This window comes from Argopecten irradians, chromosome 8, assembly GCF_041381155.1.
Source record: "Argopecten irradians isolate NY chromosome 8, Ai_NY, whole genome shotgun sequence".
Taxonomy (NCBI): Eukaryota; Metazoa; Mollusca; class Bivalvia; order Pectinida; family Pectinidae; genus Argopecten; species Argopecten irradians.
Genome location: NC_091141.1, coordinates 9,087,254 through 9,101,233, shown reverse-complemented (window position 1 = coordinate 9,101,233; position 13,980 = coordinate 9,087,254). Strand labels below are relative to the sequence as shown.

Below are 13,980 nucleotides of genomic sequence, written 5' to 3'. Positions count from 1 at the left end.
CCGTAGAACTTTGAAATATTAAAACGTATAATTTAACTTAAAACTGAAAACTTTTAATCTAATAATTGTGACTAGTATTGGTGCTTTATGTAAGTTAAAGTTATATTCTTGTCGTTGTTTTAGCTAGATGGTATCTTACAAAGATCAATTAGTTTAAAATGTTGATGGATATTGAGGTGATTGGAAAATTTCATCGATTTTAACTGGAGCAAAACTTTCCAACATTAATGAACGGTTTATAACGGACAATAAATGAGTGAAATGGTATATCGGATCATTTATAGGCACCAGTAGATATCCAGCAACGCCATTAAGTATGTATACACATCTATATAGTGTAGCGTGATTCTGCTGATGATATAAAACCCAGATCACCGACTTTCTCAATCAATAAAAGTCTGATACACACACAAAACATCCGTAATTTCCATACGCCAATTATTGAAATAAATTAATCATCATTTTTCCGTGCTTATCTTGGGCCTGTTTGTTTGGCAGAGCAGGAGAGATGGGGTCAGCATGGGGAGCTTAAAGTCACGCAAGGTCTCGAAGTTTGGCCCCGGACATTGTATGGATTTATATAAAAACGGAATGAATTACTATGGTACCAACGCATGTATCAGGCCTTTCGAATTATATAGATATGCTATACAGATAGTTTACACCTTATGTATGTGCAATGTCGGTATGTACTGTAAGTTGTAGTAATTGATTCACACCTCGGTGATTTCAATTCCAATCCCTCAAGCGTTGCCATTTTCCAATAGAAATAAGGTAATGACATTAATGATATTCTGCTGAAGCGTTTTGTTTATCGCATTCTCTTTATGGGTGATGCTATTATCTTATGGAAACAACGCCTGATGCAATATCGGTTCTATTGATCTACTTTTGAATCGCTCTAGAGGTGGATAGGTGAAACAATCGTTGTTAATTAAATATATCGTAGCCTCGGGATATTGAACTTTTGTTGTCATAGGAAGTGTGTAAATATATAGGGTTAATTGGATGGCATGATAGACAAATACGTACCTGTATCTTTGGTGACGGGATCAGCGGCGCGGGATGACGAGAGATACACACACATCAGTAAACACCATACAACTCGGCTGTGCTTATCCATGTTGGAAAGTTGTCTATATTCTGGTTTATATGAAATCACAGGAATACTTTACTGACATAACACACTGAATCTGTTTGTCCTGAAATAGTCTGACTACCACCAAAGGGCATAAGGATCGACTTCCGATGAAAAGTTCTCGTCTGTTCTCGCCAGCGCGGACTAGCCTCGTGCCACCTCGGATGTTGAGTGAGATACTGGCTCCTCTCTAGTGGTTGATACTCTGACGCGCTGCAGCAGCGCATACTTCAATTGATTTCGGTTAGTCATTCCATGAATAATAAAACAACTCACTGAATCGTTTCTTGATTAAAGAAGTAAAACAGGTGATACGAACAGAGTCTATATTATAGGTAAATACCAAAGCCATATATGTATGTAGTCTTGTGTCAATAAATGTTGTTCACCCTGGAGTTGTTTTGGGGTTACCGACTCTAAGACGGGTTTCCTGATATCAGATAAGTCTGGTATAGCGACCTCAATATGCTATATCATCTTTAGATTACTACTAAAACATCACTCAACCATCATAAGTAGAGTTTAGAAAGAATGAAACAGCACACTGCATATACCCAATGAATAGAGGATACTCCTTTATGATACAGAGCAGATGAATTGCCAAGTGGAACTATTTGTTTAAACAAGGATAAACTAAGAAATTCATACATTTTGACGTTCGTGAGAAACGACAACTTTCTTGTCCTTTAGCTCTTTAGCTATTTCTGCAATGTTTTCTTCAACAGGTGTAATATTTAAACTTTTGGTTATAGCGCCATCTAACATTTTTACTGGTATTGTAGTGGGTAAAATATTGCTATACATATTGTATTCTGATCTATCAGAGTTACCTCCCTTCATTTTACACAAAGGGAAGTAACTGTGATAGATCAAATGTACACGATGATACCTGTAGATGTATCAAAATGTATCATTGTGTAACTTATCGAAGGCCGGGGCTATCGCCAAAATGATCAGCTATATCAGATTGGGGAGAAATTGGCTTAACATTATATATATTAATAAAATTCATATAATGGTTTAAATATTGGTTGTGAAACGTGTTCACAAGACATTTCAAACAAATTGAGAGCTAAGACAAGCCAAGATATTTCTAAAGTTATTCATCTTCTTACCTTCTTCTAGGGCGAGCCTTTGCGGCATGGCTTGTCATGGGTACATTTGGAATAGATTACATCCCTAGCATTTGTATTTAATTTTCGTTATATTCCTTTGTAAGTAGATGGTGTATTTCAAGACACGGATATCAACTACATAGTTCCTTGTGTATTTCCCATCCACTCTTAGGCAGTATACTATAAATAGGTGTTTATAGTTATGCCAAAGTATTCTGATTGAAAAGAAAAGACAACAATATATATGGTTACAAGTCTCCATCTTCAAAACTGACCTGAATATATAGGATTTTCTCTTTATAATAAATCATATTCAAACATGTACTTGTTTTATCAATGACCAGACCTGCGAAGGCGAAACAAGTAAAATTTTAACTATACTACTTGTTTGACCTTTTTGACAATGACAAGTCCTTCGAAAGCGAAGTAAAATTTTAACTACGATACTTGTGCGATCTTTTTGACAATGACCAGTCCTGCGAAAGCGAAGTAAAATTTTAACTATGCTACTTTTTTGACCTTTTTGACAATGACCAGTCCTGCTGCGGTAGATGAAACAAGTAAATGCCTTTATTTGCTAAGAACGATACTGGATAAATTAGTTTAAGAGGCTTGTTATGTAGGAAACTTTGAGAACGCAATGCACTTTATGTACTTTAATGCTGAATTGAGCGTGTAGCACTTCTAAGACATGAGACATACATCAGTATCAGCTGTATATCCCAGAGAATTGGTCGAAAGGATACATACATGTATATATAAATTACATACAGTTTTTAACGTACAATTCAGCGGTATCAACATGTGTCTTTTGGGAATTTATGCATTTATGGACTCGGTGACTGGTTGGTATTGAAGTTGATTTACCCGAGAATTGATTATGTTTCGTTTGGAGGCCTCGTCCGTCATTGTTGTACAATCTGAATAAAACACCACGTGAAAGATCGGCGGTCAAGGGGGCACGCACCCCAGTGAGGTAAACTAGCAGTTGGGGAATGTAAATATCCGGTAATTGGTATATAATTCTAACTTCTGGTTAAGCACTGATGTCTTATCTGATTAATGACATCATGCTATTAATGATATCTGTGAGTCTCTTAAGTAACAGATCACCCACAATGTTGTACGTGATTCGTACGGCAATCTTTATATTAAGGATCACGATTATTCTGGTAAGGAATTAATAACGTGGGAGTTTATATAGAAAACATTTAGTGCTACGAAGTGTAGCTTCCTGTTGTTTATCATATAAATATCAGCGTATTTAAATAAACCTAGAATCAATAATGGCAGTGATGTCGGCGGTTTACATGACATTTAAAATGGAATAGTTTCTCATCTACGCCATGGTTATTTTTATTTTATTTATTTATTTTGTTTTGTTAAAAATTCAATTAATACCAAACAGAGGACGAATACAATGAATAAAGTGACATTTAAAAATAATAAAAGTGTATACATTAAAGGATGTAATTATACGTGTCATGTATCATCTAATTGGAAAAGTGCTTTTTGTTTTGAATATCATCATTTTAATGTTTTTCTATTTTGAAGAGATTTCTAAGAATTCTGTTCATCAAATCATCTTAAAAGCTTTATGTAATGTCTTCATTGCATACAGTTGTGTTCTATAACTTCAAAACAACAAGACATAATTGAATTTGTTATTTGAGACATTACATATATAACATAAATTGATATTAGATGGATTTTATGATACATTTAGTTATGTTTCGTTATATGAGTAAACTAACCAATTTTGACTTTACAAACAATGAATTAACCCAGATATAGGATAACAAGAGAACACAGAGGTCTGGAGGACAAAGCCACCTCTTCTAACATGGAATGGTTTGTTTTGATTCTTGTATTAACGACCAATTAAGAGCCAGAATCATGACTTGGATTATTTTATCCTAATTATATACCTTGTATGCTCCTATAGCAGCACATAGAATGATGAGATCAGATACATTTCGTCTCCCTATGATGAGTTTTTATGAACAAGAAGCATTTCTATAACACGGATTTATATGTTTCAATCTCTATGTACTATCCATAGCGAAAAGAGATAATTTCTTTCTTTCATCTTATTTAATAAAACATCCATAGAGAGTCTTTGAAAAATCATTTTTGCTTTGCATCCTATGGAACAGTTTTGTGATTTGAATCCATTGGAATCATTTTCGCTCTTTGCTATATTATAATTACGCAATTGATTACTTTATTGATTTTCTTTATCCTATCATCCACAATTCTTTCCGTCAAAATGAATTTCTTTTCTTCTTGTGGTTACTTACATGGGTGAGCACGCAAAGTTCTATATTTCATGTGATTCTGCAAATATCTTTATCTTGTAACGCTGCTGGTAAATTGTATAAATCGTAAAAAGTTTTCCATAGTTAACACTACAGTCTTTATAATCAAAAGTGCAATTAAAACTTATTTTGTTCCAAGAATTCTTCAAATTTAACAATATCTTTCTTATTCTTATAGTTAATGTTATAATCAACTGTAAATACCCTCTGTTTACCAGTGTCCCCTGGATGTCATATCATAGCTATACTATATGTATGTCGCATAAACACATGATTGTATTACGATGCTGTTGCTGTGCTCCGTACCGTATGATACAACAGTAAGCAAACTAAACAACACCATCCCACTAGTTATTACGCCATTGACCAGCCTGACCTTTCCTTCGTAGCCTTACTCCTTGGGTATACCATCCACCGAGGGACGAACTCACTGACCATGCTGTGTATGCCGTCTAGACTGCTCCTGGCCATTGACATTTTTACGAAGCTGTTTGACGGATCTGACGCGAATGTTTTATACACTTTAACTAAAGCTCGGTCTGTCTAATTTCCGTTGTAATGAAGGTGTTGTTGTCCTTGTTGGTCTGTCAGAAAGCAACCATTGAGAAGGGCCATTAATCTAGACTACATGTGCTCCAGTTGTTGTTTTCTGTAATTCCGGCTGACTTCCCTTGCGATGCCGGCCCACTGTCTGTCATGAAAGTCTGCTCGACCACCAATCATCCTGTCAACTGCGTTACCCTGGAAGCATAATGTACCTAGTGGTAAAAGCTTACAAAGCCACAAGAAGCCCAAACTGCTTAAACAAAGAACTTTGTATCAGGACATCGTATTTGTGTTTTAATATAAAAGTTAATCAAACATATTAAAGATGTTTTCATTTGTATTGGAAAAGCAATATACCCCAAGTCTGTCAAGAGAACCTTATAAAGAAATTGTACATATGAGATATATTTATGATAGGGACGGCACCTTGTAATGCTGATGTAAAAAGACACTTTATTGCTGTCCTTTCATTTGAATGGTTCGAAAATGATGTGTCCTTCTCACATGATGCAATGTTTCATGGTTGCTATATTTTTGTCCTGGTATATATATCACGTTGGGATGGCGTTCAAACTTCTAGATATGACGTCATTGTAGCTATTCCTAAGTGTGATAAGTAACATGAATTTGATAGTCTGATGATTACAAAAAATGTACACTAGTAACAGAAAGGACCCAATGTTTATGGAACGGAATCTATTTGTTATAAAGTTTATTTAATAAATGATATACATGTATAACGATTTAATTATTACAAAAATATTATCTAATGCTGTCAGTTGTTCATCTTGTCAACAGTAACTACCCGTCTTATATCACAACTTTAGAACGAATACGTGTTATCCTTACTAGGAGCCAGGGTTCCCGAATGGTTCGGGATAAACTACCATTGAAATGTCAACTAAGGTTAAGGACTTGTCGGGTACCGAATGTAGATCGATGGATTTACTTCTTGTAACCTGGCTTCATTAATCGTCCTAACATGTAACATCCTCAAATAACCATGGCAGTTCATAAACAAAATAAACGCCTTCCGTAACCATAATCTGTGTTCAAAAACAACGTAGAGTACGTAGTACAAATAATGCCATGCGTTTGCTCACAAAGTAACATGATTAAAACGCACCCTTTCAAATGTTAGATTCCTGCCATATATTACCTACTATGTAATATATAATGTTCCCGTAATGGATAATATACCAATTTATGGCAAGGACATGCAAACAATGCTTAATGTCATATTGCACTTCTATAATTTTCCCGCTCGAGTATAGTATAGCAAGAGCAACTGAAACATACGGTAAAAACAATTTACCAAAACACTATATTAAATTAGCAGTTTCAGGGGTATCAGTGCCACTCTGAATTTAGTGTGACATTTTAACTATCTTTCACAACCACTCATAAGCTGGGAGTGAATCAACTGTGGGGCAAACAGCGCATACGATGTTTATGACCATTCGTAGTTTGTTTTATTTTGGTTAAACCTTCTAAGCACCAAGGTTCCTAAGAGGGCGGACATTAACCCCATTGTACTGAGAAATGAATACTTATTTTTCCTACATCGACCTTTTTGCACTGCCTGTTCTATTACGAGATGTATTTACATTAACATAGAGCTCTGACTTTCTCTCCAAATATATCAACTGTTTATGACAGTGATTCAGTGTACACAGACAATGTCAATCGTACCTCTGCAGATCTTACCCTATTCATCGTCTTTACATTGTTTTAATTTAAATTAAGAAAAAAATCAAAGATTTGAAAAAAAAACAACATTCTTCTTCTACTAGAGAGTACATTTGAATTAAATTTAATTGTAAACCTTTCGAATCTTTAGTATCACAACATTTCACCTCAACGTATCAAAAGTACAGCCAACATCTCGGCAGATGGCGCTATAAAAAGGCTTCCGCTTACCTTAGGCTATTAATTGCTAGATGACCGAAAAGTCAATAAATATGTAGTGGCGAAATCTGGCGTAGCTGTTTTATACGGGATTATCATTTTGCAGCTTCATTCAATACCCAAGAGTGCATCGTAAAACTTGATATATATATCTCATACGACATTTTTCCTATTTCTTTCCTGAAATTAACCTTGTCACAGACATAATGCTTTTTAAAAGAGCAATGGCAAGGTTTATTAAGGTATCTCTAAGCAAGTTTGATAGACGTTACGAGGATACAGCGTCTATCGAATCACAAGAAAGAGAAGCTAACACAATACTGCAATATATTGAGATGTATATATAGCTCATCAGTGCTCCGACAAAGTCTCAAGTTTGCTGGTGTTGATGAATAGAGCTGATATGTCTAATTACATATTCTTTGAAATTAGATTTGCTAAGTACATTCCTTTTCATATATATATATATATATATATATATAGAAGGTAAATATTCATTCTATTTTGGTCTTTACGTGTTACAACATGTTAAGAATGCTTAAGATTGTTTTTAATATTAGATGTCATTGTAAAATAGTAAAAAAAAAACACTAATTGCTTGTACAGTATGATTATATACTTGTCTGTGGTAGAGTATAACGAAGAGATGATGCACATTGATGTCGCTATTTCATTTTAATTTCATAGGGGAATGGCAGACAATTGCCTCCAAACTTAAAGCGATTGACGCAAAGATGGCCAATAAAATATCTAAAATATCAAAAATATGTTTGCGGAGAACAATACACCGAAAAATATTTGTCAGATTTAAGAATCTCCAAATAATACATGTATATTAATGTGAAAATATAGAATAAAATAAAAATGATTCTAGTGAATCTTTCATTTCGGTTTGTTTTCATTGTATTGTTTACCTGTTTATGGCCATAGCCCTTTGAACCGAAACGCAATATAATACAATACAATTACAATGAAATGCTATGCAATGCAATACAATGAGTACAATACAATAAATTTCATTTAAAGTCGCATATTTCATACAAATAACAGTAGCTTTTGTGAGTTATTGTCGAGACAAAATGTGGACAATCAAAGGCTATAGGTTTGTATATATAACAGACATTAAAAGGTAAAAAAAAGTTAATTAAACATGAACACTAGAATTTTCACAAACCATGAGTTACTAAAGGTAGGGTTTAAAACACTATTGGATAAGTGTCATGCACATATATGCCAACAAAGTAAAAGTAAATATTGACAAATTATACACTAATATAGTGTGAGCTGAAAGAGGAAACATTTTTATCTGAGATGGTAAACATCATTATTCAGTCTATATTATATAAAGACAAAGTGTCATAAACATAGACTGATAACAAAAGCGTAAAAAATCTTAAACATGCCAAAACTTATCTTACATACAGTGTTTACACAAGCTGCATTATACAGAATAAAAAAGAAACATGTAAGCAGACACAGAGGACTGAAAACAGACAAAACAAGAATGACAAGAGCGGTTATTCGGGAAAGGACAAACAGATGACAGACTGACCGTCCCAGGTGTGTCTTTTAAATTCCAAAAAGTTTCAACTCTTCGGACTTCATTTTTCATCGCATGAAAATTATTCATGAGCATACTTAACAGTGGTGTTCTTTTGATGTATGCAGTTCTTTCTTGCCTAAAATGATAAATAGAGGATTTTGTGATTGTTATTATGCCATTGACATATCCAGGAGAGACCTTGTTAACTATATTAAAAGCCTCACAGTCCATATCACGAAGTCTCTTAACATGTTAAAAATCATTTCCAGATATTTTGAAAATATTTGTAAAAGTTGGGGTTTATTCCTGGTATATAAATATCAATGCACGTTCCTGAATCTTTTCCATTTTCCTTATATGTTTCATGCTGCTGAGGTGCCATACGACAGGACAGTAATTAACATTTGAGATAATAAAAGAGTGATAAATAACACTTCTTCTACAGAATGAATGTTTGCAATAGTTTTTTTACCAATGCAGGTTGCTTGAAATTTTTCAGCATTTGCTTTCATTTGATAGGCGCATATCAAAGTGTTAAAGGTACAATGCTATCCAACTCAATCTCACATTACTTAATGTTAAACGTACATACCATTTATTTATTCAAGGATTATACGGGGGTGTTCCAAAATTATTGTTACTTTGGTGATTTCTCTTTAATAGAAGTAATTCTGATCGTTTTATTTTGCCCTGTCCCTCGAAGTACTCTCGCTCTGCATTTATGCATCGTTTCAACCGATCGATCCACTTTTGGAAACAGTTTTCGTACTCTTGAATTGGTATACTCATAATATACTGGTAAATGGTAGAGCCAAGGGCATTTCTTAATTTATATTTTGTTCCAGGCAGGTGAAATTTTAGTTTGGGAACAAGAAAAAGTCACAGGGGGCCAAGTCTGGTGAATATGCAGGATGGGGGAGGACTGTGACTTTTTCTACCTTCAAAAACTCCGTTACAATGCGCGCCTTGTGTGCTGGCGCATTATCATGTAAGAGCCTGAGGTACTTCAAACCTGTCTGTGGGCGGCGGCGTTTGTAGACTTTCTTAAGTTTTCGAAGTACAACGTCTCTATAATACTTCGCTGTGACAGTTTTGCCTTTTGGAACAGATATTTGAATGATTTGACCCTTGTTATCAAAGAATATGACATACAAAACCTTCCTTACGGTGCGTATTGTTTTAGCAATGCTAGGGCGCCTGGCGTTTTTGCTTGCCGAGATTCGATTAGAGCATTTTCTTTTGGGTTCGCAAAAATACATCTATGTTTCATCACATGTGATCAAATTATCAAAAGTCTTTTTGCTGTATTTTGGGTATTTCTTCAATAAGGATTTGACCTTGTCAACCCAAGACCTCTTTTGGTTGTCAGTTAGTAAATGGGGTATCCACCTGGCATTGATCTTGCTCAGCTTAATATGTTTCTTTAAAATGCAATGAATACGTGCTAAAGACAAGCCTGTCATTTTAGCTAACTGCCGGACAGTGTACCTTGCATCTTTTTCAAGGATTTGCCGAATTAGTTCAATGTTATGTTTTGTTGTTGTTGTTGCAGGGCGACCTGTGTGGGCAGCATCTTTAAGCTGCTGGTGTCCCGACTTAAATCGAGCAACCCACCTACGAATAGTCATATACGACATTTGACCCTTCCCATATATATCACACACCTCACGATGAATATCCACCGGCTTTAAGCCAAGTAGAGACCTACCTTTGATATAGGCCCTAATTTCAATTACGTTTTCAACTCTCTTGTCAACCATATTTGTGTAGAGTGTAACGAGTGCGCTACAAAACAATGTACACAGCACCAAGGTCAGTGTAATTGTGAGCGAGATATTTACCTATATCACGCTTCAGATATCACGCTATCGCCACGAGGTAGTTTTAAGCCCATTTAGCACGATTTCAACGAGATATTGCGCAAGTTACATTAATTTCGGAACATCCCTCATACATCATGGCTATAACAGGGCAAAATAGATAGTATGTATGTTTAACATTAAGTAATGCGAGATTGAGTTGGATAGCATTGTACCTTTAACACTTGAAAGCACTGGAAACCATTTCTGATGGCAACTGAGTTTTAGAGAAAGCATTTATACACTTCACGTACAAATCAAACATAATCGATACACCTTTTTTGGGTTTTTTTACATACTTTTGTACAAACTCTTTATATTTGTGTTACACCGTCACGCTAAACCATGTTATTCCATGTTAAAGTTTTCGGATTTGCAATGCCCCGCCGACAGAATCCATACAGTGTAATCTTTTCTGGTAAATTGAATTCTCAGAAAATCTTTTTCGTCGATTTTCAATGTATATACGGCGAGTTCATCGGAATGTAACGCTACACGCACCTAGAGCCAGTACTACAGAATCTCAGTTGCTGTAATTAATACCGATGTATGATCCTACTAGACTAGCGTCTATGGAACACATACCATATATCACGTAAGTAAAAAGCCTGATCAATATCCACCAATCTAAGCCAATACCAAGTTTATGTTAATGGACAGTTCCGTATTTCGTGATCCTCATTGTTTGATCATTTCGTGCCAGTCAGCATAAGAGGTTCATTGTTGATTACCCCGTCCCGCTTACCCGACTTGACCTCAGTATTACTCACAGCCTACCCTTTTATACGTACAATCACGCCATTCTCAGACATTCTTTCCTGTGAAGGTTCTGTAACCATTGCAACTCTTAAGTCATCGATCCCGCCATCTTAATAGCAAGGAAAACATATATACGCTGTATTAACTTGGCTGAATGCATGCTATCGTTCTTGCCGTATTTATGCTGTCCACAGGAAAGTCTCAGGCGACCATTACAAAACCATCACACGGTTCCATCAGCTACATCGCCTCCTAAGCTTAGTAACAGCTACTTCACCGATAGACATGTTTGGTCACGTGATAATGCTATTTTCTATTACCTGTGGTATCAGGTTTATATCATATCGTACAAGAACGGCGCCATGGCATGTATATTTAGATTATTTACTTATGTTATTACTTCGACTTTCCATGATATTATCGACTTCAGCTGAAAAAGATGCGTCCGTAGTAGTGATCGCAGACGAACAACAGCTGACATCCAACCAGAGTAGGTATACCTGGTCATGTTTGGGCAAATTAGAAACATGTTAAACATCAATGGAAGCAGTCGGTAAAATATTTATTTCCGAGGAAACCCGTTTATATATTTTTTCCAACTTTTAATAAAGTTTATCAGTTTTGGAAAAAGCAAAGTACAACAACCACAGATATGCTTTGTGACCAATATCTGCATTTTCTACCAAGCTTGTGACCGACATCAACTATATTTTTTCTCCAAAATATAAAATCGGTATCGCCAGAATAACGATAGTTTTCAATTACATTTCGATGATCTTTTAACTATCTCTGCAAGCTTTTTATCTATCGAATTCATCAACATCTCTGCCCAAGATAAGTAAGTACTCTTGAAGGTAGCGTTGTGATTATGACTCTATGGTACTATGCGAAGGTAAGTTACCAACACATGATATAAGATATATAGCTTAACCCTTTATATTCAAGTTCTTGAAGGAAAATCTCTGCAAATTATCAAGATTTCAATAACCAACTTGAAGGTAAAATGTCCATTTCTGCATCTGATCAGGGATAATAATTCCTTTCAAACCAAACAGTGTTTCAATATATCCGATTAAAAATTAAGTGGGGTACATTGTCCGTTTTGACAGAGACTTGCTAAAAAATCTTTACTAAATAAGCGGACGTATCAAATCCTATGCTGTGTATCGTTAAGACAATTCCGATCGAAATCCGTGACATAAAACTTCCGCATCTTTCAATCAGGATGTATTGTTTGTATGAGCATTAACCCTTATGTGTATTACTGGTCGTGTTTCTAGCCTAATCAATGTCCATTGTCCGGAGCCCTGAGCCTCGTGCTTCACAGACACTGAATCGACTACAGTGTCTTCAGTGCATTGTGTAATCTTTACCGATGGCTTATTTCTATTCTAACAAGTGAGACCGGTCATTTCCTAAAGTGGATGTAGCTGGCAGTTCTCCTATGTTAATAGCTTTGAGGAGTCTAACTACGTATCTAAGCAACAATATTGTCCTTCCTGTCACGGAATTGAATTCGTTGACATTGGCCTTGCATAACAATAGGTCATTTTGTAAAAGATTAATTGCTAAAAGGATGCATTTAAAGGACAAAATTACGTTATTCTGTTCATATAATATGCCTGCATTAGCCACAATACGGTAACCCCCCATTATATCAGTAATGCTTTTACTCCGACTATTAGAGCAAATATTGCTTAACTATGGAATGGCGGCTTTAAGGGCCGAGTAGTTTTGACCTTTAGGTATAAAGTGACAGAAAGGTTTTCACATTACTGGATCGACGCAATTTAGTATTTGGTATTTTTTTCGAAATCAGAAATCATCGACTTTACACTTTCAGAATGTAGACCAAACCCCCATTTCTTCACATGAGGAATACATGGACTCGCCAGAACCTTACCAAGTAAATGTTGTAATCATTTAATGTAATCACACCGTTTTGATGCAAGTCCTTTTTAAGCATTTGAAGTCGGTCGTGAAATATCACCAAACAAGTTACAACCGGAAGACGATATCCTCACGTTATACAGAATGTAGTTATAAAGTAATAAAAGAAACAAAAGCATAAAGAACAATTTTATCTATTATACTTACATCGTTGGTTGGGTTTATTAGGTTATGCCTATGCTTTTGAAAATTGTAATTATTCCTAGCCATGTTTTATCAGCATCCCTGGAATTCGTTTTAGAAGCATTGTAGAGCATATTAGAAAATAAGGAAATAGAAGGCTCGTGGCTTTTCAAATTATTGAACTCATTTGATAAATTTCATATGACATAGTCACAAGTGTAAGATTCTATTTATCATATAACTTTTATTAATGGAAATATAAGTAAAACTTTAAATTTCGTCTCTATATAAAACAGTAGAATCCGGCTGGGATGTGACGTTCCCGTTTACTGAGACAATGATACAGAAATCAGGCTGGGATGTGGCGTTCCCATCTACTGAGACAATCATACGACGTCATATATAGAGTATGGCGTCACAACTACATGTGTCATCATAATGGTATTATTACACGTGTGTCTTACGATAATTATGATATGATATGGCTGGAGGGGCCAGTTATGTGATAAAGATTATTTTCCTGAACTTTTGTTATAAGGTCCGTTAAGGGTTTCCCTTGATTTAAGGAATGTTGATTAATTGGACCATAATTATCAGACGGAACATCCCAATAGGGTACATAATACAGTAGTCAGTAAATGGGAATCAATCGCTAATGTCAAATTATTGTAGACTATGCGCTGATACGTCAAACACAAATTGTTTTGGAACATCAAAAAAA

At 35.3% G+C, this 13,980-nt stretch overlaps 1 protein-coding gene across 1 annotated transcript in view; it reads right to left on the bottom strand.

The window, feature by feature from the left end:
• Positions 1-1,334, bottom strand: part of LOC138329284 (uncharacterized) — a 46,662-nt gene extending 45,328 nt beyond the window's left edge. Inside the window, exon 1 of the mRNA XM_069276149.1 lies at positions 1,033-1,334. Within this exon, the coding sequence (XP_069132250.1) occupies positions 1,033-1,123 (91 nt within the window). The 5' untranslated portion in view covers positions 1,124-1,334. The remainder of the gene's footprint in view (positions 1-1,032) is intronic.
• Between the last annotated feature and the right edge of the window lie 12,646 nt (positions 1,335-13,980).